The 27636-nt window shown below is 55.2% G+C and overlaps 1 protein-coding gene across 1 annotated transcript in view; it reads left to right on the forward strand.

Annotated features, from left to right (window-relative positions):
• Positions 1-27636, forward strand: part of LOC141161317 (kalirin-like) — a 621825-nt gene that overhangs the window by 378295 nt on the left and 215894 nt on the right. The window contains exons 22-25 of the mRNA XM_073646130.1: positions 213-314; positions 1446-1588; positions 3340-3442; positions 23838-24084. Coding sequence (XP_073502231.1) covers positions 213-314; positions 1446-1588; positions 3340-3442; positions 23838-24084 — 595 coding nt within the window. The remainder of the gene's footprint in view (positions 1-212; positions 315-1445; positions 1589-3339; positions 3443-23837; positions 24085-27636) is intronic.

Raw genomic sequence — 27636 nt, forward strand, 5'->3', positions numbered from 1 at the left:
CGCCCCCGCCCTTGCCTTGGTCCCGTCCTGAGAGCTTTATCTCATCGGCCCCCAGGCGCCGTTCCAAGGAGACTGGAGTCTTGGATAATTTGATGATGGGGGGCCGATGCCTCTCGTCACTGGCGTTATGGTTAGAGCAGTCGGACGCAGACCCCGGGTCAGCAGCTGTGCCGGGCGGCTGCTTTTCTCATTACAAATCATATTCTTTTCAGACCTCGGAGCTCGGGGTGACGGAGCACGTTGAAGGGGACTCCTGTAAGTTCGCCTTGTGGTCGGGTCGTACGCCGTCCTCCGATAATAAAACAGTGTTGAAGGTTTGAGCCATATCTGTTTTTTCTCTACTTTGCATGAGATCTGATTTACATACTCCAGTCGCTTCCAAAGCTGTCATGTTACTGTGACTGGAGGATCAGGCGTGGTGAAACAGCAAAAGAGTGACCGCAGCTCTGGAAGTGACTGGAGGATAAGACACAATGTAACAGCAGAATAGTGATTGCAGCTCTGGAGGTGACTGGAGGATAAGACATGATCTAACATAAGAGTGACTGCAGCTCTGGAGGTGACTGGAGGATCAGGCGTGGTGTAACAGCAAAAGAGTGACCGCAGCTCTGGAGGTGACTGTAGAATAAGACAGGATGTAACAGCAGAATAGTGACTGCAGCTCTGGAGGTGACTGGGGGATAAGACACGATGTAACAGCAGAATAGTGACTGCAGCTCTGGAGGTGACTGGGGGATAAGACGATGTAACAGCAGAATAGTGACTGCAGCTCTGGAGGTGACTGGAGGATAAGATGTAACAGCAGAAGAGTGACTGCAGCTCTGGAGGTGACTAGGATAAGACAGGATGTAACAGCAGAATAGTGACTGCAGCTCTGGAGGTGACTGGGGGATAAGACACGATGTAACAGCAGAATAGTGACTGCAGCTCTGGAGGTGACTGGGGGATAAGACGATGTAACAGCAGAATAGTGACTGCAGCTCTGGAGGTGACTGGAGGATAAGATGTAACAGCAGAAGAGTGACTGCAGCTCTGGAGGTGACTAGGATAAGACAGGATGTAACAGCAGAATAGTGACTGCAGCTCTGGAGGTGACTGGGGGATAAGACACAATATAACAGCAGAATAGTGACTGCAGCTCTGGAGGTGTCTGGAGGATCAGGCGTGGTGTAACAGCAGAATAGTGACTGCAGCTCTGGAGGTGACTGGGGGATAAGACACAATATAACAGCAGAATAGTGACTGCAGCTCTGGAGGTGTCTGGAGGATCAGGCGTGGTGTAACAGCAGAATAGTGACTGCAGCTCTGGAGGTGACTGGGGGATAAGGCTGCTCAGTTTATATGGCTGTATGGATGCACTTACTGGTCAGACGTGCATGCGGTTTTTGTATAGTGATTTATTATAGCGCACTTCTCTTTTGGCCTCACGTCTACTTTATCCTTAGGCATCAAGCTTAGAAGTAAAGCAGGAGTGGATTAAGAATATCCGAGAGGTGATCCAGGAGAGGATGATCCACCTGAAAGGAGCCTTAAAGGAGCCGATCCAGCCCCCAAAGACCCCGGCCAAGCAGAGGAACAACAGCAAGAGGTGAGAGATGTCATAGATATGAGAAGTGAATGTCCAGAGGTGGTGGCACTAAAAGTCCCAGCAGATGTTGCTGCAGCTGAAATGACTGGTTCCTCCTGCAAGGCTATCCTCAGATCTGCCAGATGTGTCGGGACCTCTGGTCAGGGTGTGATCTCTGCAGACTGTGTAGGTTCAGTGACCCTTTAAGGACAGCCATAGCTTGGGAGATGCCTCCACAGTGGGTCAGGGGTGGGGGCATCGTGTCACCCCCGGGATCAGTCTCTTCCCTTCTTATAAGGATATGAAGCATTGGACGTGAGATCTCCCTGCGCTCCGGTGATATTCGGAGCCCTGTCATCGATCTCTATATATCACATGGCTGGATGGAGCGCAGAGACCAGAGTTATGTCTTCACTCTGACACTAAAAGGAAAAAGAACCTTCTCATGTTTTATCCACTGGAACATCCTCCACCGTCCGTCACACAGCTTCCCTGGGGGTGCGGGATCCATGGAGGCAGGGTTCTGGGGGTGCTGGATCCATGGAGGCAGGGTTCTGGGGGTGCGGGATCCATGGAGGCAGGGTCTGGGGGTGCTGGATCCATGGAGGCAGGGGTCTGGGGGTGCGGGATCCATGGAGGCAGGGTTCTGGGGGTGCGGGATCCATGGAGGCAGGGTTCTGGGGGTGCGGGATCCATGGAGGCAGGGGTCTGGGGGTGCTGGATCCATGGAGGCAGGGTCTGGGGGTGCGGGATCCATGTAGGCAGGGGTCTGGGGGTGCAGGATCCATGAAGCCAGAGTTCTGGGGGTGTGGGATCCATTGAGCTAGGGTTCTGGGGGTGCGGGATCCATGAAGGCAGGGTTCTGGGGGTGCGGGATCCGTGGAGCCAGGGTTCTGGGGGTGCGGGATCCATGAAGGCAGGGTCTGGGGGTGCGGGATCCATGGAGGCAGGGTCTGGGGGTGCGGGATCCGTGGAGGCAGGGTTCTGGGGGGGTGCGGGATCCGTGGAGGCAGGGTTCTGGGGGGGTGCGGGATCCGTGGAGGCAGGGTTCTGGGGGGGTGCGGGATCCGTGGAGGCAGGGTTCTGGGGGTGCGGGATCCGTGGAGGCAGGGTTCTGGGGGTGCGGGATCCGTGGAGGCAGGGTTCTGGGGGTGCGCGCTCCGTGGAGGCAGGGTTCTGGGGGTGCGCGCTCCGTGGAGGCAGGGTTCTGGGGGTGCGCGCTCCGTGGAGGCAGGGTTCTGGGGGTGCGGGATCCGTGGAGGCAGGGTTCTGGGTGTGCGGGATCCGTAGAGGCAGGGTTCTGGGTGTGCGGGATCCGTAGAGGCAGGGTTCTGGGTGTGCGGGATCCGTAGAGGCAGGGTTCTGGGTGTGCGGGATCCGTGGAGGCAGGGGTCTAGGGGTGCGGGATCCGTGGAGGCATGGTCTGGGAGTGCGGGATCCGTGGAGGCAGGGTTCTGGGGGTGCGCGCTCCGTGGAGGCAGGGTTCTGGGGGTGCGCGCTCCGTGGAGGCAGGGTTCTGGGGGTGCGCGCTCCGTGGAGGCAGGGTTCTGGGGGTGCGGGCTCCGTGGAGGCAGGGTTCTGGGGGTGCGCGCTCCGTGGAGGCAGGGTTCTGGGGGTGCGCGCTCCGTGGAGGCAGGGTTCTGGGGGTGCGCGCTCCGTGGAGGCATGGTCTTAAAGGTGCAGATACGAAGAGTGAAGCGTGGGGATATGCAGGGTCTTTGGGGGTGGGTGCACGTTTTATTGAGCAGTTAATAGTTGTCGCTTCCTTACAGGGATGGACTTGAGGATCTGGACAGTCAGGGGGACGGCAGCAGTCAGCCGGACACAATCTCCATCGCTTCTCGGACGTCACAGAACACTGTGGACAGCGACAAAGTAAGACCCCTAAATACAGAACCTCGAGCCTGCACATCACTGCCCCACCATGTGCTGGAAGTAATAGAGTGTAGGCCCTTGTCCTACAGACACCTCCCCCAGTAATGGCTGATAACAGGGAGTAATAGATTGTAGTCTCCTGTCCTACAGTCTCCTCCCCCAGTAATGGCTGATAACAGGGAGTAATAGATTGTAGTCTCCTGTCCTACAGACACCTCCCCCAGTAATGGCTGATAACAGGGAGTAATAGATTGTAGTCTCCTGTCCTACAGTCACCTCCCCCAGTAATGGCTGATAACAGGGAGTAATAGATTGTAGTCTCCTGTCCTACAGACACCTCCCCCAGTAATGGCTGATAACAGGGAGTAATAGATTGTAGTCTCCTGTCCTACAGACACCTCCCCCAGTAATGGCTGATAACAGGGAGTAATAGATGGTAGTCTCCTGTCCTACAGTCTCCTCCCCCAGTAATGGCTGATAACAGGGAGTAATAGATTGTAGTCTCCTGTCCTACAGTCACCTCCCCCAGTAATGGCTGATAACAGGGAGTAATAGATTGTAGTCTCCTGTCCTACAGTCACCTCCCCCAGTAATGGCTGATAACAGGGAGTAATAGATTGTAGTCTCCTGTCCTACAGTCTCCTCCCCCAGTAATGGCTGATAACAGGGAGTAATAGATTGGAGGTCTTTTTTTTATTTATAGAAGAAAACATTACAGGACACAAAACATAAGAACAAAACTGCAGAACAAGACGACAAAAACCCGACACAAATCACAGAAATAGAAGATCCGACCTACAGAGAAAGAACAAAATCCCCCCAGGAATATATACATAGAGAAGAAATAACTATTATACAACCTATAAGACCCCCGGCCCAGCTTCATTCATACTACTATATACAATCCCACACAACGCTCACGCCGTCCTATATACACATAAAACACCGTCCTATATACAAGATTATATACAATAAAACACTAAACCTAATATAACGTATATACAACCGGGAACTAACACTGACCTACTGGTCCCACTGCCTGACCTTAGTCACCCCCTTACCGCACCTCATTCACACCACAGAAAACCAAAAATAACAATATATACAATAGTGACATGGACAATTTTAAACCTTTTTTTTTTTTTTTTTATATATATATATTTTTTTGTAATTTTTAATATATACATAAAACACAGCCCTACACTAACTATCCCACCACCCCTGATCCAGCTCTGGCCACAAAGTTCAGGATTACTCCGAGCTAGGATCAGGCCCCAAAGTTTTTCCCCAGGCGGGGCCTGGACCAGGCCAGATCAGTCCTCTTATCACCGCTGATGAAGAACCCCCCCAAATCCCCCACCCAACCTAACTAAAAACCCCTATTATACATTATATACAATATATACAGAACACAACCTACACACTCACCATCCAAGGCTCAAGTTCGATGCCGGCAAACCTTCTATCCAGGAGACAGAAATACAAAACAAAAATCTAGGGTGGAAAGACATCAGCCCACCACCAGGATATAGGAGTACTACCGGACTAAGGCACCCTGAAGGAAAAGCCCCTCCAGAGACAGGCCGCCCTCCGGGCACCCAGTCCTTCATACTCCAGAGAACGTACCTTCACCAGGTCACCTAGGATGTTCCTACAGACTTCATCTACATGGAGGATTTTACTCTTCATCGAGACTAAAACTCGTGCGTTCCACGTGAAATACCTCACCACTGCGCTGACTATGAATAAAGTGTCTCGGTCCCTTCTCCCAAGGTCTCCGAACGCTCCATAGGCCCACCCGGCGTAGGACAGAGTAGCCAGCCGCGGCCAACCAATGGAAGCCCCCACCCTGTTGTACACCTCTGTATTAAAGGGACAATGAAGCAGGAAGTGCTCCATGCTTTCCAGCACGTTAGCACAAGCCTCACGGGGGCAATTCCTGTCCTCGGAGCTCCTGTACTTCAAATTGTCCCTCACATACAGCTTACCATGGAAGCAGCGCCAAGTCAAGTCCCAGTACTTCTTGGGGATCCTGCTAGAATTTAACAAACTCAACCCAACCTCCAGATCCCGACTTGGGCAGTCTTTGAGGACCAATGGACTCTGAAAATGAGAAAGCAAGACCCTCATATCGAGGAGTTTCCTCGGGAGGGACCTCACCTCCCACATTCCCAGACCCCACCGGCGGATCATTTTCAGAACCGGGGTAACGTAAGCCGGGAGATGCCCGTGTGGTGTGCGGAGATCCTTCAATCTTCCCCCGGTCTCCCATTCCTGGAAGAAAGGCTGAAACCATCCTTTGCAGGAGAATACCCACGGAGGAGCCCTCTCTTTCCAGAGGTTTGCCACGTTCACTTTCAAGAAGGTGTTCACTAGGAACACCACGGGGTTCACCATATTCAAACCCCCTAGTCTCCTCGTGCGGTAAGTGACCTCCCGCTTGACTAGGTTCAGTCTGTTCCCCCATAACATCTGGAAGAACAGACTGTAGACCCGTGTCCAGAGAGGCTCTGGCAAGACACAGACGCTGCCCAGGTAGATTAGCAAGGGGAGCAGGAAAGCTTTGCACAGGCCAACCCTTTCCCTCAGGGTCAAAGATCAACCCCTCCATTGGTCCACTCCTTGGGCGACACCTTTGATTCTGCCTTCCCAGTTTTTCGTGGGGTAATCACCCTGGCCGAATTCGATGCCCAGGACTTTGGCATGTTCTTGGGGTTCGGGGAGGGTGTCCGGAAGATCAAAGCCGAGATCTCCGCCTCCCAGCCAGAGACTCTCACACTTATCCTGGTTGACCTTGGACCCGGATGCCTCCGAGTAGCGCTCCACTTCTGACATCACCGCCGCTGCCTCCTCTTGCGAAGAAACAAAGACGGTGACATCGTCCGCGTAGGCCACCACCCTCAGGATAGCCTCCGGCGCCGCCCCGCCCATCCGCACCCCCGCCAGCGGTCCACAATCGATCCTTCTGAGGAAGGGATCGATCGCAAACGCGTAAAGCAAAGGGCTAAGAGGACAGCCATGACGGACACCGGACCCTACCCCGAAAGGTCGTCCAATCCACCCATTCACCAGAGGGAAAGTCTCAGCCCCTGCATACAAGGTCTTAAGCCAGTCCACAAACCCTCCAGGCAGACCATACCTCAAAAGAGTGGACCAGAGGTACTCGTGGTTAACCCGATCAAAGGCTTTTGCCTGATCCAGGGTCAGCAAGAACCCCTTCCAGAGGCCCGCCCTGCCTTGCTCCACGGCCTCTCGGACACCTAGAACAGCACTAAAAGTGCTACGGCCAGGAACGCAACAGTGCTGAACCTCCGAAAGGAGCCGGGGTGCAAACTTCACCAGCCTGTTGAAAAGTATCTTAGCCAAAATCTTCCTGTCCACATTGAGAAGTGCTATGGGACGCCAGTTCTCAATGCGTGACGGATCCTTACCCTTTGACAAAATGATCAAAGCTGACCTCCTTAATGATCTCGGCAGAGTGCCCGAGGTGAGACACTCGTTAAACACCTGAGTCAAGAGGGGGACCAAAGAGTCCCTAAAGGTCCTAAAGAACTCGGATGTTAAGCCATCCGGACCTGGCGACTTTTTGGGCCTAAGCCCATGGATCGCCAGTCTCGCTTCCTCTTCTTTGATCGCTTCTGCCAAACCGCCCAGCGAGAGGTCAGCCCCTGGCTCAGGAACAGATTCAGCCAGGAAAGCCGACATCCCGTCACGATCCAGCTCCCTCCTTCCCAAGAGGTGCGAGTAGTAGGAACTGACGACCTCCAAGATCCCTGATCTGGACCTTCTCAGAGACCCCGTACTGTCCACCAGCCCCGTCACTATCTTACTATTCACTGACATCTTACAGTTTCTGTAAGGGTCGGGCGAGCAGTACTTCCCGTAGTCCCTCTCGAAAACCAAAGATGCGTGCCCATCGTACTGACACCTCTTCAGCAAGGACTTCACTCTGGAGATCTCCTCACGGCTACCTCCAGTCGAGACAAGATGCTTGAGTTTCCTCCTCAGGCTCTGATACAGGCGATCCCTGTTCAGGCTTCTGAGGTTCGAGAGCTGCCGGAAGAATCTCGCCACCCGATGTTTGAACATCTCCCACCACTCCGACTTAGTGTTACTTAGGCCCAGCAATGGTACCTGGCTCTGAAGGAATTCCTCAAAAGACCGTCTTACAGCTTCTTCCTCAAGGAGTGACGAATTCAGCTTCCAATAACCTCTTCCCATCCGAGGAGTCTCTGTAACATTCAGAGAAAACATAATCAAACAGTGATCGGAGAACTCCACCTCCACAACCAACAACGGTGAAGAGATGGCCACCTCCTTCAAATAAAACCTGTCTATCCTGGACCTACAGTTACCTCTATGATAGGTGAACCCCTCGTGGCCTGCGGTGTGCCGGATGTGGACATCCACCAGGCGAGCCTCACTCACTATCCTGTTTAACGCGACGCAGTCATAAGCCAGCCGGTCTCCGGAACCTCCTCTATCACAGGATCTCGTGACGTTGTTGAAATCCCCTCCGAAGACCACCTGCCGACTCTAAATAAAAAAGGTTTGATCTTCAGGAAGAGACATTTGCGGTCCCACTTGGACTGGGGACCATAGATGTTAATGAGCCGAAGCTCTTGTCCCCCCATGGAGACATCTGGGATCAAGCATCTCCCCATTTCTAATTCGATCACTCGTCTGCATTCAACCGCTGCGGTCTTAAAAAGGACCGCCACCCCGCTATACGGCTCGGCCGCAAGAGACCAGTAGGAGGGTCCATGCCTCCACTCCCGCCTTGCTTTATGCAAGGTTGATATATCGGTCAACCTGGTCTCCTGCAAAAACAAAATGTCGGCGTCAAGTTGGCCGAGAAAATGAAAGGCCGTATACCTTGCCGCATCTGACTTTATGCTGCAAACGTTAATAGTTGCCAGCGTCAACGGGGTGGGTGCCGCCATCATGATTGATTGAATTAGATAGCCTTTTTCTTCCCACCAATGACAGTCCCAACCTCTTCCTCCGATAACGACGGGTTTTTAGTTCGCTTAAGACAAACAGACTCGTCCATTCTCTCCTTACATACATTCTTGCCCTTGTCTGGTGGTCCTGGGTTAGTCGTCCCCCCAGAGGGCTTTGTATTTGCCCCCCGAGAGGAAGACCCAGCCATCTCCTGAGCCCCAACCACCTTGTCCGCAACCTCCGGCCCGGGTCCCCACTTCCCCCCTCCAGAGGGAGGTCCTGGAGAGCCCCAAACCGGTTGGAGAGATCCACCAGAGGGGGGGCGGCTGAACCCTCCAATGGCGCCTGGATCACGGCCAGAGAGTCAGAGGGGTCGCACTCCAAAGAGGCAGCTCGAGACCTGGTCCCCCTCCTACCTCTGACCGTTTTCCTGTTACCCTTTTTCTTTTTCTGTGACCACTCCCCCTCTCCCTCATCTAGACTGTCACCAGAAGAGGGTTCCTGGGAAGACGTGGCGTCCTCTCGCTCTTCCCTTTCAAGTCTCTTGACTTCCTCGCTCAATTCGCTGTCGTTAGGATCCTCAGCTGCAAGTGAAGTACCTGGGTCAGAGTTTAGGGACATTACTCCCTGCCCCCTGTCCCCACGGCGCTTCTCCTGCCGCCTGATGGTGGATGGCGGCAGCTTGCTCCTCACCGGTTCCCTGCCTCCCCCGCCCCTACTGGTCCCTTCACCGGCAAGATTAGTTCCAGCTTTCGCCTGTCCCGCACTCGCCGCTTTCAGGACCGCATTGGCGAAGGAACGCGGACAGCGACTGAACGGGTGACCGAGGTCACCACACAAGTTACACCTAATCCTGCGACAGGCAGCAGCAAGATGACCAAGGTCCCCAAAAAGTGCGCATTTCTGGGTGGTACACTGCGCACTGAAGTGTGTGGGGCTACCGCACCTGTGACAGACCTTAGGCTGCCCCCGGTAGAAAATCAAGATCCTATCCCTCCCCAAAAAGGTTGAGGAGAGGATATGGGTAACAGTGTTTCCCGAAACCTTCAATCTCACCATGAAGGTCCAGGCCCCTGACCAGATACCATGGTCCTCCAGATTCTTTTCGGGAATATTGGTGACCTCTCCGTATCGACTCACCCAGGTGGTAATGTCCATACAGGAAAGCGACTCGTTACTAGTCAAAACGGTCACTTTCCTGACTGAATCTTGGCAGGTTATTGCCAGGGAAAAGAGACCATGCCATTCGGGGCGACTCCGAGCCAGCTCATGGCGAGACCAGAAAAGCTCAAGGCCCTCTGGTCTCACGAAGCTGACATTGAAGTAGGAGGTCCCGTAGGGATGGATCAAGGCAAAGATGTCATATGCCGCAAAGCCCATCCCCAGCAGGAGCTCAACCACCTTCGACCTATCAGGACAGGCATCCTTGCTTACCCACTGGAGACGGACCACGTTCCTACGGTTACTCCTCTGCCCCGTTGTCGGCAGAGACCAGACAGTCTCTGCCCCTCTATCTCGGAAGGCTGAAAGACCATGTCTCTCTATCCAGAAAGACAGATCAACCTCCCTCCCCTCTACAGTGATGGAGCTCTCCCCTCTCCTCAGGGCGTCCAGGAGCTGCTGTTGCAAGTCACCATCCCCAAGGCCACCAGACGAGGGCGCACTACTGCCCCCAGCACTGACAGCTTCTGAATAGCTTTGGGCTGAAGCCCCCGCCAATGCTGGGGGGGCAGCGGGACCATCGCCTACTTCCCCCCCACCAACACCAGTGCTGCTCCCACCATTCACTCCACTACTACTGCCGCCATTCGCAGGACCACCACTCCTATCATTCACTCCACTACTTCTCCCACCATTTGCTACACCATTACTCCCACCATTCATTCCACCACTACCCCCACCATTCATTACACCACTACCCCCACCATTTGCTACACCACTACTCCCACCATTTGCTACACCACTACTCCCACCATCTTCACTACTCCCAGCATTCATTCCACCACTACCCCCACCATTTGCTGCATCATCATTCACTGCACCACCATTCCCACTACTCCCAGCATTCATTCCACCACTACCCCCACCCTTTGCTGCATCACTACTCCCACCATTCCCACTACTCCCATCATTCACTGCACCACTACTTCCATTCCCTTTACTTGTAACCCCATTACCTCGGCTGTTCTCTGCACCTTCCACAGTCACCTCCATTCCTTCCTCCCTTGTGTCTGGTGTCTCTGCACTCACACCTGCTGGGCCGGGGGAGGGGAGCACTCCCAGAGACTCCTTTCCCTGCAGCACCACACCCGTTTCTCTTTGGTTGCTGCTGGCTTTCTGCAGGTCGTCTCCTGGAGCGCCCCGCCCCCCTACTGCAGCATTTTGTTCCTTGTGCTGGGCAGACTGTTTGTTGGGCACCGCTGCCCGCCTTGCATCCACAGATTTTGGGGCCTTACTGTCCTTTTTGGGCGCTGGGGCACACTGCCCCCCTGTCACAGCAGTGCGCCCAGTATTCTTGGCAGATGTTTTTTTCACATCCCTCCCGGCCTTCCCGGCCCCAGTGATAACCGGCTTAGCCGCAGAGGGCAGGGAGGGAAACTCCACAGAACTCCCTATGTCCGGCGCTGTGAGTACCTCCACAGCCTCGCCCCCTGCACTGTTCCCCGCACAGATGGCAGCATCGCCGGACGTCCTCCTCCTCTCCCCACCTTGCCTCTGGCTCGAGCCCACTGCAGAGCCCGTGCCTTTAGGTTTGGTGGGGTTTACACAGGAGGTGGCAGGCGCAACATCAGACATTGGTACATACTTGTAACTCACCACCTCCTGTGCGGCTCCTCCCGTCTTCTTCCTCCTCCTCTTTTTTTTCTCCTCCACTGGATCGTCCTCCCCGAAGGAAAACCGCGTCAGGTCCACTGGAGACTCCAGCAGTCGGATCTCCCTCAGCAGTCCTCCTTCCTCTTCCTCCACCGACACTCCAGCCTCTGCTGTGGGAGTCCTCTGCCCTGCAGGGAGACCACTTGAGCTCCGGCTCTGCCCCTCACTGGTTCCAGCACCTGTGACTCCAGTCACCTCTTCATCCTCCTCCTCCTCTTCACTAAGGACGCCGGCTGGCGGTTCTCCTGAGGTGTTTAACCCCTTCATTTCTGAGAACAGCCGCTGGTTCTTAAACCTCTCCAGGAAGGGACCTGCGCTTTTCTCAATCCCCTCCTGGAGGAGGACTAACCTGACCACCTCGTCTCTGAGGGCTTTAACCCTCTGGGAGGTCGCGGGTCTCTCCTTGTTGGACGCCCGGGTGTTCAGGACCTGGGCCTCCCTCAGCTCCTCTTTCAGCTGGGTTAGTGCTTTGCCGGCGTCCTCGTACTCTCGTAATGTGGCGACCACTCGGGAGGAGAAGGAACTTGTGGACTCGCTGGAGCTCATCTCCCCCCAGGATCTTGCTGGGCTCTTGTTCCTGGGGCCTGGGGTGCCCCGGTCTCCCTCTCTGGGCGGGCGATGAACCGTCTCGGGGTTGGAATAGGTGGATGTATTCTTCCTCACCCTTCCCGATCTCCTCATTCCCTCCTGGGCCGGTTGTTGTGGCTCCTTGTCCCTCGCCGGCATAGACCGGGGGATAGGAGGCTGGGAAGCCATGCCGGCCTCCCAGTAAGCCTGCCTCTCCCTGGGGAGAAGAGAGGCAGACGACGACCCTCCTCCTGGAAGTCCTGGAGCTCACGAGGCAGGTGCTACTCTCAGCAGGGAGAAACTGATTGTGGGCACCTGTCCTACAGTTACCTCCCCCAGTAATGGCTGATAACAGGGAGTAATAGATTGTAGTCTCCTGTCCTACAGTCACCTCCCCCAGTAATGGCTGATAACAGGGAGTAATAGATTGTAGTCTCCTGTCCTACAGTCTCCTCCCCCAGTAATGGCTGATAACAGGGAGTAATAGATTGTAGTCTCTGGTCCGACAGGAGAAGAATGAGTAAAACGCGATATTAAATGACAGTGCGTTACCATTGTGAGATGTGTAGATCCGGAGCGCGGACTGTCAGTCATTATAGGTCTCACACTCGTAGCGCCCCCTACCATTTACAATACGCTCTGGAGGCGGAGTCTCAGGGAGATCTATGCCCCTCCCATAGATTTTAACAGCTTATTTACATATTAAGAAAAAGGTGGATTGTGACCTGCGGCCCATATAGACGGCTCCGGGGGACGATCACTGACAGATTCCCTTTAAGGGGAACCTGTTACCAGTTTTTTAGTGTGTGAACCAACGCCACCACCTTTCTGAGCGCCTGTCCTGCATCACACAGATGTGCCCCGAACTCCCCTCTATACCACCAAAAACACCTAGTTCTCTGCCCCGCTCTGTATATAAATGCTTTTGGTCCGATCTGATGGGGGTCATTTCTAGGCATCTGTGCCGCCTCCTTGCCCACAAGTGCCGTCCTTCTTCTTTGATTGATGTGAGGCGTCCAGCGTCCTCCACATTAGCGCGGTGGGCTCGCGCGGGCGCACATTGCTCTGCGGCGAGAAACGTCATTCTGGAGAATAGGAGCCGGAAGCTTCCTGGGCGCTTGCGCAGTAATGGTGGCATTGGTTCACACTAACAAAGTGGTGACCGTTCCCCTTTAAGGTCTCAGCCTGTTGGGTGGGACAAGCGTTTCACACCAGTCTCTCTCCTCCTGGCCTCCAGGCTGATGGCTCTCACCTGCACCGATACATTGTAACAACCGCACAGCTGCGCTAATTATCAGGTTTTCAGCCTCTAAATGAAAACAAAAATTTTCTTCAAGGGAAAGTAATCAGAGGTATCGACAATGGTGAAGAATGTTACACAGTGTTTCTTACTGGGAGCTGTAATGGTGGAGGGCGGAGTACGGACACGGTGGTCAGTCTCCAGCATTAGGGTCCGGGAACCTGCGGCTCCACTGTGCCCCACAGCCCCCTGCACTGCGGCTCTCTATCTGGGAGGCGTCGCATCTCTGCTCATCCGGAGCTGCCTGGTTCATGAGTTGAGGAGCAGCAGAGCCTATATCTCTGCGCTGGTGTTCAGTGTCTGCTTAGTTGCGCTATGCGGCTCCGCAGTTGCTCCCTTTCCCCGTATGATGCGTCCTGCCATCAGTCTGTATGCGGAGCGGTTTGTGACGTACATGCCGTATCCTCCGCCACCCTCAGCTCTGTACTTTGCCGCCGTCTTCCTTCTCCGGCGCAGTCTCTGCTAATCACAAGACGTTCCTGACACACATGTGATTGTGCTGCGGGCTGTGCCGGCCCCTGGTGTCACCGCTTACAAACCCTCTGCAGCTGCACCCACACACTGCTACAACCGCTCTGCTGTGCAGTCTCCGGGGCGAGGGTGGAGGGCGCACCATGAAAAAGTGGCTGAACATGAAGCAGACAAGACGGGCGTCAGCTGTAAGTACACGGCTTGTGCAATGCTCTGCAGCACTTTCTGCAGGTCTGGGTGGTTGTGCAGATGTTTGGGCGCGGGTCGTTACCGATCTCTAGGCTCAGTGCTGCAGGTGTCAGTGCTTGGGGCTATTGGGGTCATGGGCTGTGGTCTGGTCCTGAGTTTTACTGGGACAGTGCAGCCCTGGGTCCAGGAGTTATTGCTCTGCTCCTGTTTACTGGGAGGCTGATGCCATTTACACCCAGCAAAGAGCTGCCATTCTGGCCACTGATTAACCCCATCAGGCTCCTTACACAATGCCTCTATTGTGTCCCTGGACTCTGGGGGGTCTTCTGTCGGGTCGTACATAGGAAAGGAGGGCAAAATCAAATTACCTTTCCCCTTCTGGTGCTGGTTCATACTACAGGGCACAGTGCTCATCCACCCCTCCCCCAAACCATGAAATGAAAGTAAGACCTGACACCTGGGCTTATAATACCTTCAGGCTTACATTACCAGTGACGGTCCCAGGTCCAGCCATAGCCGTGTGCCCTTTTGTAGACACCCTTGGTTCACTGTTAAAGCACAAATGACAGGTACAATTCTCAATGTGGTCCGCTGCCCTTTTCCTTGCGCTGCCCCTTTTCCTTGCGCTGCCCCTTTTCCTTGCGCTGCCCCTTTCCCCTGCGCTGTCCGCTGCCCCTTTCCCCCGCGCCGTCCGCTGCCCCTTTCCCCTGCGCCGTCCGCTGCCCCTTTCCCCCGCTCCGTCCGCTGCCCCTTTCCTCTGCTCCAACTGCTGCCGCACTGTCCATTGCCCTTTCCCTCTGTAACGCAGCATGGGGATTTATTCTGTTATTTCCCTCTATAATGGCTGCAGATGACGGTATCCTCCGGTCTCGGTTCCTCTCCCGCCGCTCCCAGGTGTTATAGAGGAAGAAAGTCGTTGTCAGGTGGAGTCCTCGCCCGCTGCCCTCCATGTGGACGAATCATTAAAGGGAAGCTTTCTTCACATGTGACCTATGTAACTATTCCTATGTGCCCACAGGTTATAGACTGCTGAGGACGGCGATCCCTGAATGTCTCGTATCAGACGCCTGGTTGTGGAGAAATCATCTGTTATCACTTTATGTAAATGACCTCTTCCAGGCTATGGGCGGGACGCTGCCTGAAAGATAACTCCGCCCCCAAATCCTATTATATATGAAAGGGGCGTTACCATTGTGATGGTTACCAGTGTGATGGTAAAAATGACACTGGTAACCAGCACACATAACACTGGTAACCGTCACACTGGTAACACTGATAACCATCACACATCACACTGGTAGCCATCACACTGGTAACGCCCCTTTCATATATAATAATCTCAGGGGGCGAGGTTATCTTCCAGGCAGCGTCCCGCCCATAGCCTGGAAGATGTAATTTACATAAAGTGATAACAGATGATTTCTCCACAACCAGGCGTCTGATACGAGACATCCAGGGATCGCCGTCCTCAGCAGTCTATAACCTGTGGGCACATAGGAATAGTTATATAGGTCACATGTGGGGGCAGGTTCCCTTTAACCCTGGACAGAGATGGCGCCTGCAGTGAGATGCTGGCTGTGTAGGGGTTAATGGATTGTGTCTCCAGTGTGAGGGTAAAGTCCATGCCGCGATGATCAGGGATCGGGAGACGCCTTTTCTCCCGGAGACTGGAGACTGGGACAAGAGCCGGCTGGCCGGACTGTGAAGTGGTAGTGAAATATTCCCACCTGCGGCTCTAGGACCCTGATATTGTGTACGGCTCCTACTGACACTGGAACACCTCAGCTGCAGCGCTGGCTGTGACAAACCCTCAGCTGTGAGAAGTATCAGGACAGATTTCCAGCATGTGGCTTTAAACAAAAGTTGGTAAATCCCATCTATTTACTGACAGAAAGTAGAAATGATGAAACAGAACATAATATCTTCTAGAAAATTGTGTAAGGTTTCTTATTGATACGACGCTTTGTAAAGTGGCTGATAACAGCGGAGAATAGACTGCAGTGCACTCCATACAGGATCACGCAGCCTACGCCTTGTGCTGCCCTTTCTATTCTTGAGCAGGATGATTTCCCGTGTGCTGTTTATATGGCATCCAAGGGTCAGGACTCGGCTGATAAGGGGTTAAAGTCTGTGATTGCGGCACCAAGAAACATTACTGTGGCAAGTGTCTGGCATCACCCACGGTGTCACCCATGGCATAATCTGCGGCACCTTCCCCCTGGCCCGGAGATCAGTGTGGCTCCTGCGGACGTCTCACTGCGGCCTCCTCTCTTGTGGCCCCTGTGGACGTCTCTCTGCGGCCTCCTCTCTTGTGGCCCCTGTGGACGTCTCTCTGCGGCCTCCTCTCTTGTGGCCCCTGTGGACGTCTCTCTGCGGCCTCCTCTCTTGTGGCCCCTGTGGATGTCTCTCTGCAGCCTCCTTTCTTGTGGCCCCTGTGGACGTCTCTCTGCGGCCTCCTCTCTTGTGGCCCCTGTGGACGTCTCTCTTCGGCCTCCTCTCTTGTGGCCCCTGTTCTGGGTTGGCGCGCTCTGTTCTGGGTTGGCGCGCTCTGTCCTGGGTTGGCGCGCTCTGTCCTGGGTTGGCGCGCTCTGTCCTGGGTTGGTGCGCTCTGTCCTGGGTTGGCGCGCTCTGTTCCGGGTTGGCGCGCTCTGTTCCGGGTTGGCGCGCTCTGTTCCGGGTTGGCGCGCTCTGTCCTGGGTTGGCGCGCTCTGTCCTGGGTTGGCGCGCTCTGTCCTGGGTTGGTGCGCTCTGTCCTGGGTTGGCGCGCTCTGTCCTGGGTTGGCGCGCTCTGTTCCGGGTTGGTGCGCTCTGTCCTGGGTTGGCGCGCTCTGTCCTGGGTTGGCGCGCTCTGTCCTGGGTTGGCGCGCTCTGTCCTGGGTTGGCGCGCTCTGTCCTGGGTTGGCGCGCTCTGTCCTGGGTTCTGTCCTGGGTTGGCGCGCTCTGTCCCGGGTTGGCGCGCTCTGTCCCGGGTTGGCGCGCTCTGTCCCGGGTTGGCGCGCTCTGTCCCGGGTTGGCGCGCTCTGTCCCGGGTTGGCGCGCTCTGTCCCGGGTTGGCGCGCTCTGTCCCGGGTTGGCGCGCTCTGTCCCGGGTTGGCGCGCTCTGTCCTGGGTTGGCGCGCTCTGTCCTGGGTTGGCGCGCTCTGCTCCGGGTTGGCACGCTCTGTTCCGGGTTGGCGCGCTCTGTTCTGGGTTGGCGCGCTATCTATTTTTTTGTCAGGGGACTGATGGGACATTTTTTCTTCAGTGTTGTAGATATTTTTTCTCTTGTTTTCCTCGTTCTGCTTCATTCTTTGTGCCTGTGATTTGTGACTTGTGTTCTCCGGCTGCTTTGATCCCACTCAGATCATTTACAGATCTATAGATCACACTGCAGCCCCTCGGGTGTCTGTGGCCGTCACACCACCAGGGCGTCCTGCTATGACATGGGCATTGTTGACACCTTGTAAGACAACAGTGGCCATGCAGAGGTTAATCACAGTCATGGAGGCCTCATATCTGTGGTGGGGCCGGAGGTGATGGTCTCGGGGGCTGCGCCTTAGCTGCTGGTGGACTGGAACTGTAGCTCCTGCTACGGAACGGTGGCTCAGTGGTTAGCACTGTATTATATATAGGGCAGCACGGTGGCTCAGTGGTCAGCACTGTTATATATAGGGCAGCACGGTGGCTCAGTGGTCAGCACTGTATTATATATAGGGCAGCACGGTGGCTCAGTGGTCAGCACTGTATTATATATAGGGCAGCACGGTGGCTTAGTGGTCAGAACTGTATTATATATAGGGCAGCACGGTGGCTCAGTGGTCAGCACTGTATTATATATAGGGCAGCACGGTGGCTCAGTGGTCAGCACTGTTATATATAGGGCAGCACGGTGGCTCAGTGGTCAGCACTGTATTATATATAGGGCAGCACGGTGGCTCAGTGGTCAGCACTGTATTATATATAGGGCAGCACGGTGGCTTAGTGGTCAGAACTGTATTATATATAGGGCAGCACGGTGGCTCAGTGGTCAGCACTGTATTATATATAGGGCAGCACGGTGGCTCAGTGGTCAGCACTGTATTATATATAGGGCAGCACGGTGGCTCAGTGGTCAGAACTGTATTATATATAGGGCAGCACGGTGGCTCAGTGGTTAGCACTGCACCATATATAGGGCAGCACGGTGGCTCAGTGGTTAGCACTGTACTATATATAGGGCAGCACGATGGCTCAGTGGTTAGCACTGTACTATATATAGGGCAGCACGGTGGCTCAGTGGTCAGCACTGTATTATATATAGGGCAGCACGGTGGCTCAGTGGTCAGCACTGTATTATATATAGGGCAGCACGGTGGCTCAGTGGTCAGCACTGTATTATATATAGGGCAGCACGGTGGCTCAGTGGTCAGAACTGTATTATATATAGGGCAGCACGGTGGCTCAGTGGTTAGCACTGCACCATATATAGGGCAGCACGGTGGCTCAGTGGTTAGCACTGTACTATATATAGGGCAGCACGATGGCTCAGTGGTTAGCACTGTACTATATATAGGGCAGCACGGTGGCTCAGTGGTCAGCACTGTACTATATATAGGGCAGCACGGTGGCTCAGTGGTCAGCACTGTATTATATATAGGGCAGCACGGTGGCTCAGTGGTCAGCACTGTATTATATATAGGGCAGCACGATGGCTCAGTGGTCAGCACTGTATTATATATAGGGCAGCACGGTGGCTCAGTGGTCAGCACTGTATTATATATAGGGCAGCACGGTGGCTCAGTGGTCAGCACTGTATTATATATAGGGCAGCACGATGGCTCAGTGGTCAGCACTGTATTATATATATAGGGCAGCACGATGGCTCAGTGGTCAGCACTGTATTATATATAGGGCAGCACGGTGGCTCAGTGGTCAGCACTGTATTATATATAGGGCAGCACGGTGGCTCAGTGGTCAGCACTGTATTATATATAGGGCAGCACGATGGCTCAGTGGTCAGCACTGTATTATATATAGCGCAGCACGGTGGCTCAGTGGTCAGCACTACTGTATATCGGTCAGCATGATATTGGTGCTGGGGACTAGTTCTTCCTGCGAGAGGTGTCTTTTTGTCATTAACATCAGGCATCCATCCTGCTACCTGAACCAACATGATATATATAGTACATTGATAACCACTGAGTGACCGTGCTGCCCTGTATATAGTACAATGCTAACCACTGAGCCAAGGTGTTGCCCTATATATAGTACCATGCTAACCACTGAACCACCGTGCTGCCCTATATTCAGAATAGTTCTCACCACTGAGCCTCCGTGCTCCCTATATATAGTACAGTGCTGACCACTGAGCCCCCGTGTTCCCCTATATACAGTACAGTGCTGACCACTGAGCCTGCCTGCTCCCCTCTATACAATATAGCCCTGACCACTGAGCCTCTGTGCTCCCCTATATACAGTACAGTGCTGACCACTGAGCCTCCCTGTTCCCCTATATACAGTACAGTGCTGACCACTAAGCCTGCCTGCTCCCTATACAGTATAGTGCTGACCACTGAGCCCTCCGTGCTCCCTATATAAAGTACAATGCTGACCAGTGAGCCTGCCTGCTCCCTATATACAGTATAGCGCTAACCACTGAGCCTCCGTGCTTCCAATATACAGTATAGCGCTGACCACTGAGCCTGCCTGCTCCCCTATATACAGTACAGTGCTGACCACTGAGCCTGCCTGCTCCCCTATATACAGTACAGTGCTGACCACTGAGCCCCATGTGCTCCTCTATATACAGTATAGCGCTGACCACTGAGCCTCTGTGCTGCCCTATATACAGTACAGTGTTGACCACTGAGCCTCCCTGCTCCTTATATACAGTACAGTGCTGACCACTGAGCCTTCCTGCTCCTTATATACAGTACAGTGCTGACCACTGAGCCTCCCTGCTCCCTATATACAGTACAGTGCTGTCCACTGAGCCTCCGTGTTGCCTATATACAGTACAGTGCTGACCACTGAGCCTCCCTGCTCCTCTATATACAGTATAGCGCTGACCACTGAGCCCCTGTGCTCCTCTATATACAGTACAGCACTGAGCCCCTGTGCTCCTCTATATACAGTACAGCGCTGACCACTGAGCCCCTGTGCTCCTCTATATACAGTACAGCGCTGACCACTGAGCCCCTGTGCTCCTCTATATACAGTACAGCACTGAGCCCCTGTGCTCCTCTATATACAGTACAGCGCTGACCACTGAGCCCCTGTGCTCCTCTATATACAGTACAGCGCTGACCACTGAGCCCCTGTGCTCATCTATATACAGTACAGCGCTGACCACTGAGCCCCTGTGCTCCTCTAAATACAGTATAGCGCTGACCACTGAGCCCCTGTGCTCCTCTATATACAGTACAGCGCTGACCACTGAGCCCCTGTGCTCCTCTATATACAGTACAGCGCTGACCACTGAGCCCCTGTGCTCCTCTAAATACAGTATAGCGCTGACCACTGAGCCCCTGTGCTCCTCTATATACAGTACAGCGCTGACCACTGAGCCCCTGTGCTCCTCTATATACAGTACAGCACTGAGCCCCTGTGCTCTTCTATATACAGTACAGCGCTGACCACTGAGCCCCTGTGCTCCTCTAAATACAGTATAGCGCTGACCACTGAGCCCCTGTGCTCCTCTATATACAGTACAGCGCTGACCACTGAGCCCCTGTGCTCCTCTTTATACAGTACAGCGCTGACCACTGAGCCCCTGTGCTCCTCTAAATACAGTATAGCGCTGACCACTGAGCCCCTGTGCTCCTCTATATACAGTACAGCGCTGACCACTGAGCCCCTGTGCTCCTCTATATACAGTACAGCGCTGACCACTGAGCCCCTGTGCTCCTCTATATACAGTATAGCGCTGACCATTGAGCTTCCCTGCTCCCCTATATACAGTACAGTGTTGACCACTGAGCTTCCCTGCTCCCTATATACAGTACAGTGTTGACCACTGAGCCTCCGTGTTCCCTGTATACAGTACAGTGCTGTCCACTGAGCCTCCGTGTTGCCTGTATACAGTACAGTGCTGATCACTGACCCTCCTTGCTCCCCTATATACAGTACAGTGCTGACCACTGAGCCTCCCTGCTCCTTATATACAGTACAGTGCTGACCACTGAGCCTCCCTGCTCCCTATATACACTACAGTGCTGTCCACTGAGCCTCCGTGTTCCCTGCATTTAGTACAGTGCTGATCACTGACCCTCCTTGCTCCCCTATATATAGTACAGTGCTGACCACTGAGCCTTCCTGCTCCTCTATATACAGTACAGCGCTGACCACTGAGCCCCTGTGCTCCTCTAAATACAGTATAGCGCTGACCATTGAGCCCCTGTGCTCCTCTAAATACAGTATAGCGCTGACCACTGAGCCCCTGTGCTCCTCTATATACAGTAAAGCGCTGACCACTGAGCCCCTGTGCTCCTCTATATACAGTACAGTGCTGACCACTGAGCCCCTGTGCTCCTCTATATACAGTACAGCGCTGACCACTGAGCCCCTGTGCTCCTCTATATACAGTACAGCGCTGACCACTGTGCCCCTGTGCTCCTCTATATACAGTATAGCGCTGACCACTGAGCCCCTGTGCTCCTCTAAATACAGTATAGCGCTGACCACTGAGCCCCTGTGCTCCTCTATATACAGTACAGCGCTGACCACTGAGCCCCTGTGCTCCTCTATATACAGTAAAGCGCTGACCACTGAGCCCCTGTGCTCCTCTATATACAGTATAGCGCTGACCACTGAGCCCCTGTGCTCCTCTATATACAGTAAAGCGCTGACCACTGAGCCCCTGTGCTCCTCTAAATACAGTATAGCGCTGACCACTGAGCCCCTGTGCTCCTCTATATACAGTACAGCGCTGACCACTGAGCCCCTGTGCTCCTCTATATACAGTACAGCGCTGACCACTGAGCCCCTGTGCTCCTCTATATACAGTATAGCGCTGACCACTGAGCCCCTGTGCTCCTCTATATACAGTACAGCACTGACCACTGAGCCCCTGTGCTCCTCTATATACAGTACAGCGCTGACCACTTAGCCCCTGTGCTCCTCTAAATACAGTATAGCGCTGACCACTGAGCCCCTGTGCTCCTCTATATACAGTACAGCGCTGACCACTGAGCCCCTGTGCTCCTCTATATACAGTACAGCGCTGACCACTGAGCCCCTGTGCTCCTCTAAATACAGTATAGCGCTGACCACTGAGCCCCTGTGCTCCTCTATATACAGTACAGCGCTGACCACTGAGCCCCTGTGCTCCTCTATATACAGTACAGCGCTGACCACTGAGCCCCTGTGCTCCTCTATATACAGTACAGCGCTGACCACTGAGCCCCTGTGCTCCTCTATATACAGTACAGCGCTGACCACTGTGCCCCTGTGCTCCTCTATATACAGTACAGCGCTGACCACTGAGCCCCTGTGCTCCTCTAAATACAGTATAGCGCTGACCACTGAGCCCCTGTGCTCCTCTATATACAGTACAGCACTGAGCCCCTGTGCTCCTCTATATACAGTACAGCGCTGACCACTGAGCCCCTGTGCTCCTCTAAATACAGTACAGCGCTGACCACTGAGCCCCTGTGCTCCTCTATATACAGTACAGCGCTGACCACTGGGCCCCTGTGCTCCTCTATATACAGTACAGCGCTGACCACTGAGCCCCTGTGCTCCTCTATATACAGTAAAGCGCTGACCACTGAGCCCCTGTGCTCCTCTATATACAGTACAGCGCTGACCACTGAGCCCCTGTGCTCCTCTATATACAGTACAGCGCTGACCACTGAGCCCCTGTGCTCCTCTATATACAGTACAGCGCTGACCACTGAGCCCCTGTGCTCCTCTATATACAGTACAGCGCTGACCACTGAGCCCCTGTGCTCCTCTATATACAGTACAGCGCTGACCACTGAGCCCCTGTGCTCCTCTAAATACAGTATAGCGCTGACCACTGAGCCCCTGTGCTCCTCTATATACAGTACAGCGCTGACCACTGAGCCCCTGTGCTCCTCTATATACAGTACAGCGCTGACCACTGAGCCCCTGTGCTCCTCTATATACAGTACAGCGCTGACCACTGAGCCCCTGTGCTCCTCTAAATACAGTACAGCGCTGACCACTGAGCCCCTGTGCTCCTCTATATACAGTACAGCGCTGACCACTGAGCCCCTGTGCTCCTCTATATACAGTATAGCGCTGACCATTGAGCTTCCCTGCTCCCCTATATACAGTACAGTGCTGACCACTGAGCCTCCCTGCTCCCTATATACAGTACAGTGTTGACCACTGAGCCTCCGTGTTCCCTGTATACAGTACAGTGCTGTCCACTGAGCCTCCGTGTTGCCTGTATACAGTACAGTGCTGACCACTGACCCTCCTTGCTCCCCTATATACAGTACAGTGCTGACCACTGAGCCTCCCTGCTCCTTATATACAGTACAGTGCTGACCACTGAGCCTCCCTGCTCCCTATATACAGTACAGTGCTGTCCACTGAGCCTCCGTGTTCCCTGTATATAGTACAGTGCTGATCACTGACCCTCCTTGCTCCCCTATATATAGTACAGTGCTGACCACTGAGCCTCCCTGCTCCTTATATACAGTACAGTGTTGACCACTGAGCCTCGGTGTTGCTTGTATACAGTACAGTGCTGATCACTGACCCTCCCTGCTCCCCTATATACAGTACAGCGCTGACCACGGAGCCTGCCTGCTCCCCTATATACAGTATAGCGCTGACCACTGAGCCCCTGTGCTCCTCTATATACAGTATAGTGCTGAGCCCCTGTGCTCCTCTATATACAGTACAGCACTGACCACTGAGCCCCTGTGCTCCTCTATATACAGTACAGCGCTGACCACTGAGCCCCTGTGCTCCTCTATATACAGTACAGCGCTGACCACTGAGCCCCACGTGCTATGTGCCGTCCTGTGGTACAGGCCCGGTTATTCGGTAGCCCTCTGCACATCACAGGTCATTACAGCGCTGTCGCCCGCTTTTCACGCCCGCTTTCCTCTCTTGCAGTTGTCGGGCGGCTGTGAACTGACGACGGTGCTGCAGGATTTCATCGCCATTCACAGTAATGAGTTGAGCATCCAGGTCGGGCAGACGGTGGAGCTGCTGGAGAAGCCGAGCGAGCGGCCGGGATGGTACCTGGTGCGAACGACAGACCGGAGCCCCCCGCAGGAAGGACTGGTCCCCAGCAGCGCCCTCTGCATCTCCCACTCACGCAGCAGTGTGGAAATGGAGTGTTTCTTCCCCCCAGGAAAAGGTAAGATTGTTACACAACGTACAGCTGGAACCTGAATGGTGGGGTCCGCAGGGCGGTGTCTAAAGCCTGCGGATAGTCCCTGGGACCCCCTTCACTCCTTTATGAATGTCTTCTGATGTCACCGCGTTGACGTTTTCGGTGTTTGCGTTGTGTCCAGTAGATGGCGATCTCTTCCAATAATGTGCTGTAGCGACCAAATTAAAGGGCTACTTACCCTTCCAGGCCTTGAAGCGTTTGGTAATAGTCACACTTGTTCCGGGAGGATCTCCTCACCGGGGATCGGGAGCTTCCTTCATTCCAGAAGATCCTTCCTTCCTCTTCTCCTCCCGTGCTTTTCCCTTCCTCACTGACTTATTTGTCTACTTGCTGTCAGTGAATAGAAACTTTCTTGTTTTTATCCCCGGGCTTTAAACTGTCCTTTCAGATTTTCACTGACTGCAAGCAGACATCATTAAGATGGTGATGAATTTACACCTGGTAGTGGACAGGGAAGCAGCAGAACTGTGAGCGCAGCTCTGGATGTGATAGGAGGATAATACAGGGCCGGGATCAGTGTATGGCTATTACATGCGGCTTGTGAGGGTGGTCCCCCCGCTCCTTCTCCAGGCCATGAATCGTGTACATTGCCGGACTGCCGGAAGCCCCCCAACCCCATAGACTCATTGTGGCCCTGTGCTGTCAGGGCTCTGAATACGGGGGGCATGTTCAGTGTCTGCCTCGGTAGTCAGGGGCCCGGCGGTCCTCGGCCACCTGCTTCATCCGGTTCTCTTGCTCTTTGGCTCACATACTTCACATTCATGAGGGGCTTTATCTGGTCAGATCTGATTGATCAGTCATGCGGAGAGTCGTCCATCCGTCTGGATGCAGACGGTGAGGGCCCTTCACTCACCGTCACTGCTCCAGGAATGTCACCCAACGCCCGGGAAAGGGAGGGTGTAAGCGAAGCCATGGTCTCTGCCTGCCCCCAATCATGTGCCGCCCTCGCCTTGCCGGGAGGGGGGTCCAGCGTCTCCCACAATGAGGGGGGTGGGATTCACCTGTTCCTCCATACTGCTCCCAACCCCCAGCTCGTATCCTGTCACCCCACCATACGCCTTGCATGGTGGACTCAGGAAACAGATGCCGGGATGATCTGTGCCCTGGAAATGCCGCACCTGAGCTGACGATGATCTCCCCTCCGTGTCTGCGGACAGACTCATCCTCCCAGCCCCCCCGGCCGAGCGCTGGCTGAAAGGGACACAATGAAGCCCCCGGATTCAGACCTGGTCACAGACAGTTGGCGGCGGCAGGATCTGCCTCGTGTGCAGGCGCGAGGTCTCTGTTATTTAGTGTTCAGCATTGTGACATCATCGTTGTTTTCGGGGACACCGATACTTTGTTTCTCTACTCAGCCGTCTTCTCCGCCGTGGAGTCGCCATCGTTCCCGTAACTCCAACTCCCACGTCTGCGAGGAAGAAAATGATATCAATTATAGGATTATAACATAGGAGAAGCCTCGCCGGCCTCTGCCGCGTTGTGTCCTCGGTGCCTTGTCCTCGCCGGTCTCTGCCGCATTGTGTCCTCGGTGCAGTATCCTCGCCGGCCTCTGCCGCGTTGTGTCCTTGGTGCGGCGTCCTCGCCGGCCTCTGCTGCGTTGTGTCCTCAGTGCGGTGTCCTCGCCGGCCTCTGCCGCGTTGTGTCCTTGGTGCGGCGTCCTCGCCGGCCTCTGCCGCGTTGTGTCCTCGGTGCGGCGTCCTTTCCGGCCTCTGCCACGTTGTGTCCTTGGTGCGGCGTCCTCGCCGGCCTCTGCCGCGTTGTGTCCTTGGTGCGGCGTCCTCGCCGGCCTCTGCCGCGTTGTGTCCTTGGTGCGGCGTCCTCGCCGGCCTCTGCTGCGTTGTGTCCTTGGTGCGGCGTCCTCGCCGGCCTCTGCCACGTTGTGTCCTTGGTGCGGCGTCCTCGCCGGCCTCTGCCACGTTGTGTCCTTGGTGCGGCGTCCTCGCCGGCCTCTGCTGCGTTGTGTCCTTGGTGCGGCGTCCTCGCCGGCCTCTGCCACGTTGTGTCCTTGGTGCGGCGTCCTCGCCGGCCTCTGCCGCGTTGTGTCCTCGGTGCGGTGTCCTTTCCGGCCTCTGCCGCGTTGTATCCTCGGTGCGGTGTCCTCGCCGGCCTCTGCCGCGTTGTATCCTCGGTGCGGTGTCCTCGCCGGCCTCTGCCGCGTTGTGTCCTCGGTGCGGTGTCCTTTCCGGCCTCTGCCGCGTTTTCCTCGGTGCGGTGTCCTCACTGGCCTCTGCTGCGTTGTGTCCTCGGTGCGGTGTCCTTTCCGGCCTCTGTCGCGTTTTCCTCGGTGCGGTATCCTCGCCGGCCTCTGCTGCTTTGTGTCCTCGGTGCGGTGTCCTTTCCGGCCTCTGCCGCGTTTTCCTCGGTGCGGTGTCCTCGCCGGCCTCTGCCGCGTTGTGTCCTCGGTGCGGTGTCCTTGCCAGCCTCTGCCGCGTTGTGTCCTCGGTGCGGTGTCCTTGCCGGCCTCTGCCGCGTTGTGTCCTCGGTGCGGTGTCCTCGCCGGCCTCTGCCGCGTTGTGTCCTCGGTGCGGTGTCCTTTCCGGCCTCTGCCGCGTTGTGTCCTCGGTGCGGCGTTTTCGCCGGCCTCTGCCGCGTTGTGTCCTCGGTGCGGTGTCCTCGCCGGCCTCTGCCGCGTTGTGTCCTCGCCGGCCTCTGCCGCGTTGTGTCCTCGCCGGCCTCTGCCGCGTTGTGTCCTCAGTGTGGCGTCCTCGCCGGCCTCTGCCGCATTGTATCCTCGGTGCGGTGTCCTTGCCGGCCTCTGCCGCGTTGTATCCTCGCTGGCCTCTGCCGTGTTGTGTCCTCGCCGGCCTCTGCCGCGTTGTGTCCTCGCCGGCCTCTGCCACGTTGTGTCCTCAGTGTGGCGTCCTCGCCGGCCTCTGCCGCGTTGTATCCTCGCTGGCCTCTGCCGCGTTGTGTCCTCGGTGCGGCGTCCTCGCCGGCCTCTGCCGCATTGTATCCTCGCCGGCCTCTGCTGCGTTGTATCCTCGCCGGCCTCTGCCGCGTTGTGTCCTCAGTGTGGCGTCCTCGCCGGCCTCTGCCGCATTGTATCCTCGGTGCGGTGTCCTTGCCGGCCTCTGCCGCGTTGTATCCTCGCTGGCCTCTGCCGTGTTGTGTCCTCAGTGTGGCGTCCTCGCCGGCCTCTGCCGCATTGTATCCTCGGTGCGGTGTCCTTGCCGGCCTCTGCCGCGTTGTATCCTCGCTGGCCTCTGCCGCGTTGTGTCCTCAGTGTGGCGTCCTCGCCGGCCTCTGCCGCATTGTATCCTCGGTGCGGTGTCCTTGCCGGCCTCTGCCGCGTTGTATCCTCGCTGGCCTCTGCCGCGTTGTGTCCTCAGTGTGGCGTCCTCGCCGGCCTCTGCCGCATTGTATCCTCGGTGCGGTGTCCTTGCCGGCCTCTGCCGCGTTGTATCCTCGGTGCGGCGTCCTGTGGGTATAATGGTTCATACACTGAATGCAGTGGACACCAATCCTCGTGTCGGCGGTGAGTGTGATCCCCATGTGTGCGGAGCCTGGTGTGTGCAG

The sequence above is a fragment of the Phyllobates terribilis genome, unplaced genomic scaffold, assembly GCF_046119375.1.
Source record: "Phyllobates terribilis strain yellow unplaced genomic scaffold, ASM4611937v1 Scaffold_9__5_contigs__length_417890890, whole genome shotgun sequence".
NCBI lineage: Eukaryota > Metazoa > Chordata > Amphibia > Anura > Dendrobatidae > Phyllobates > Phyllobates terribilis.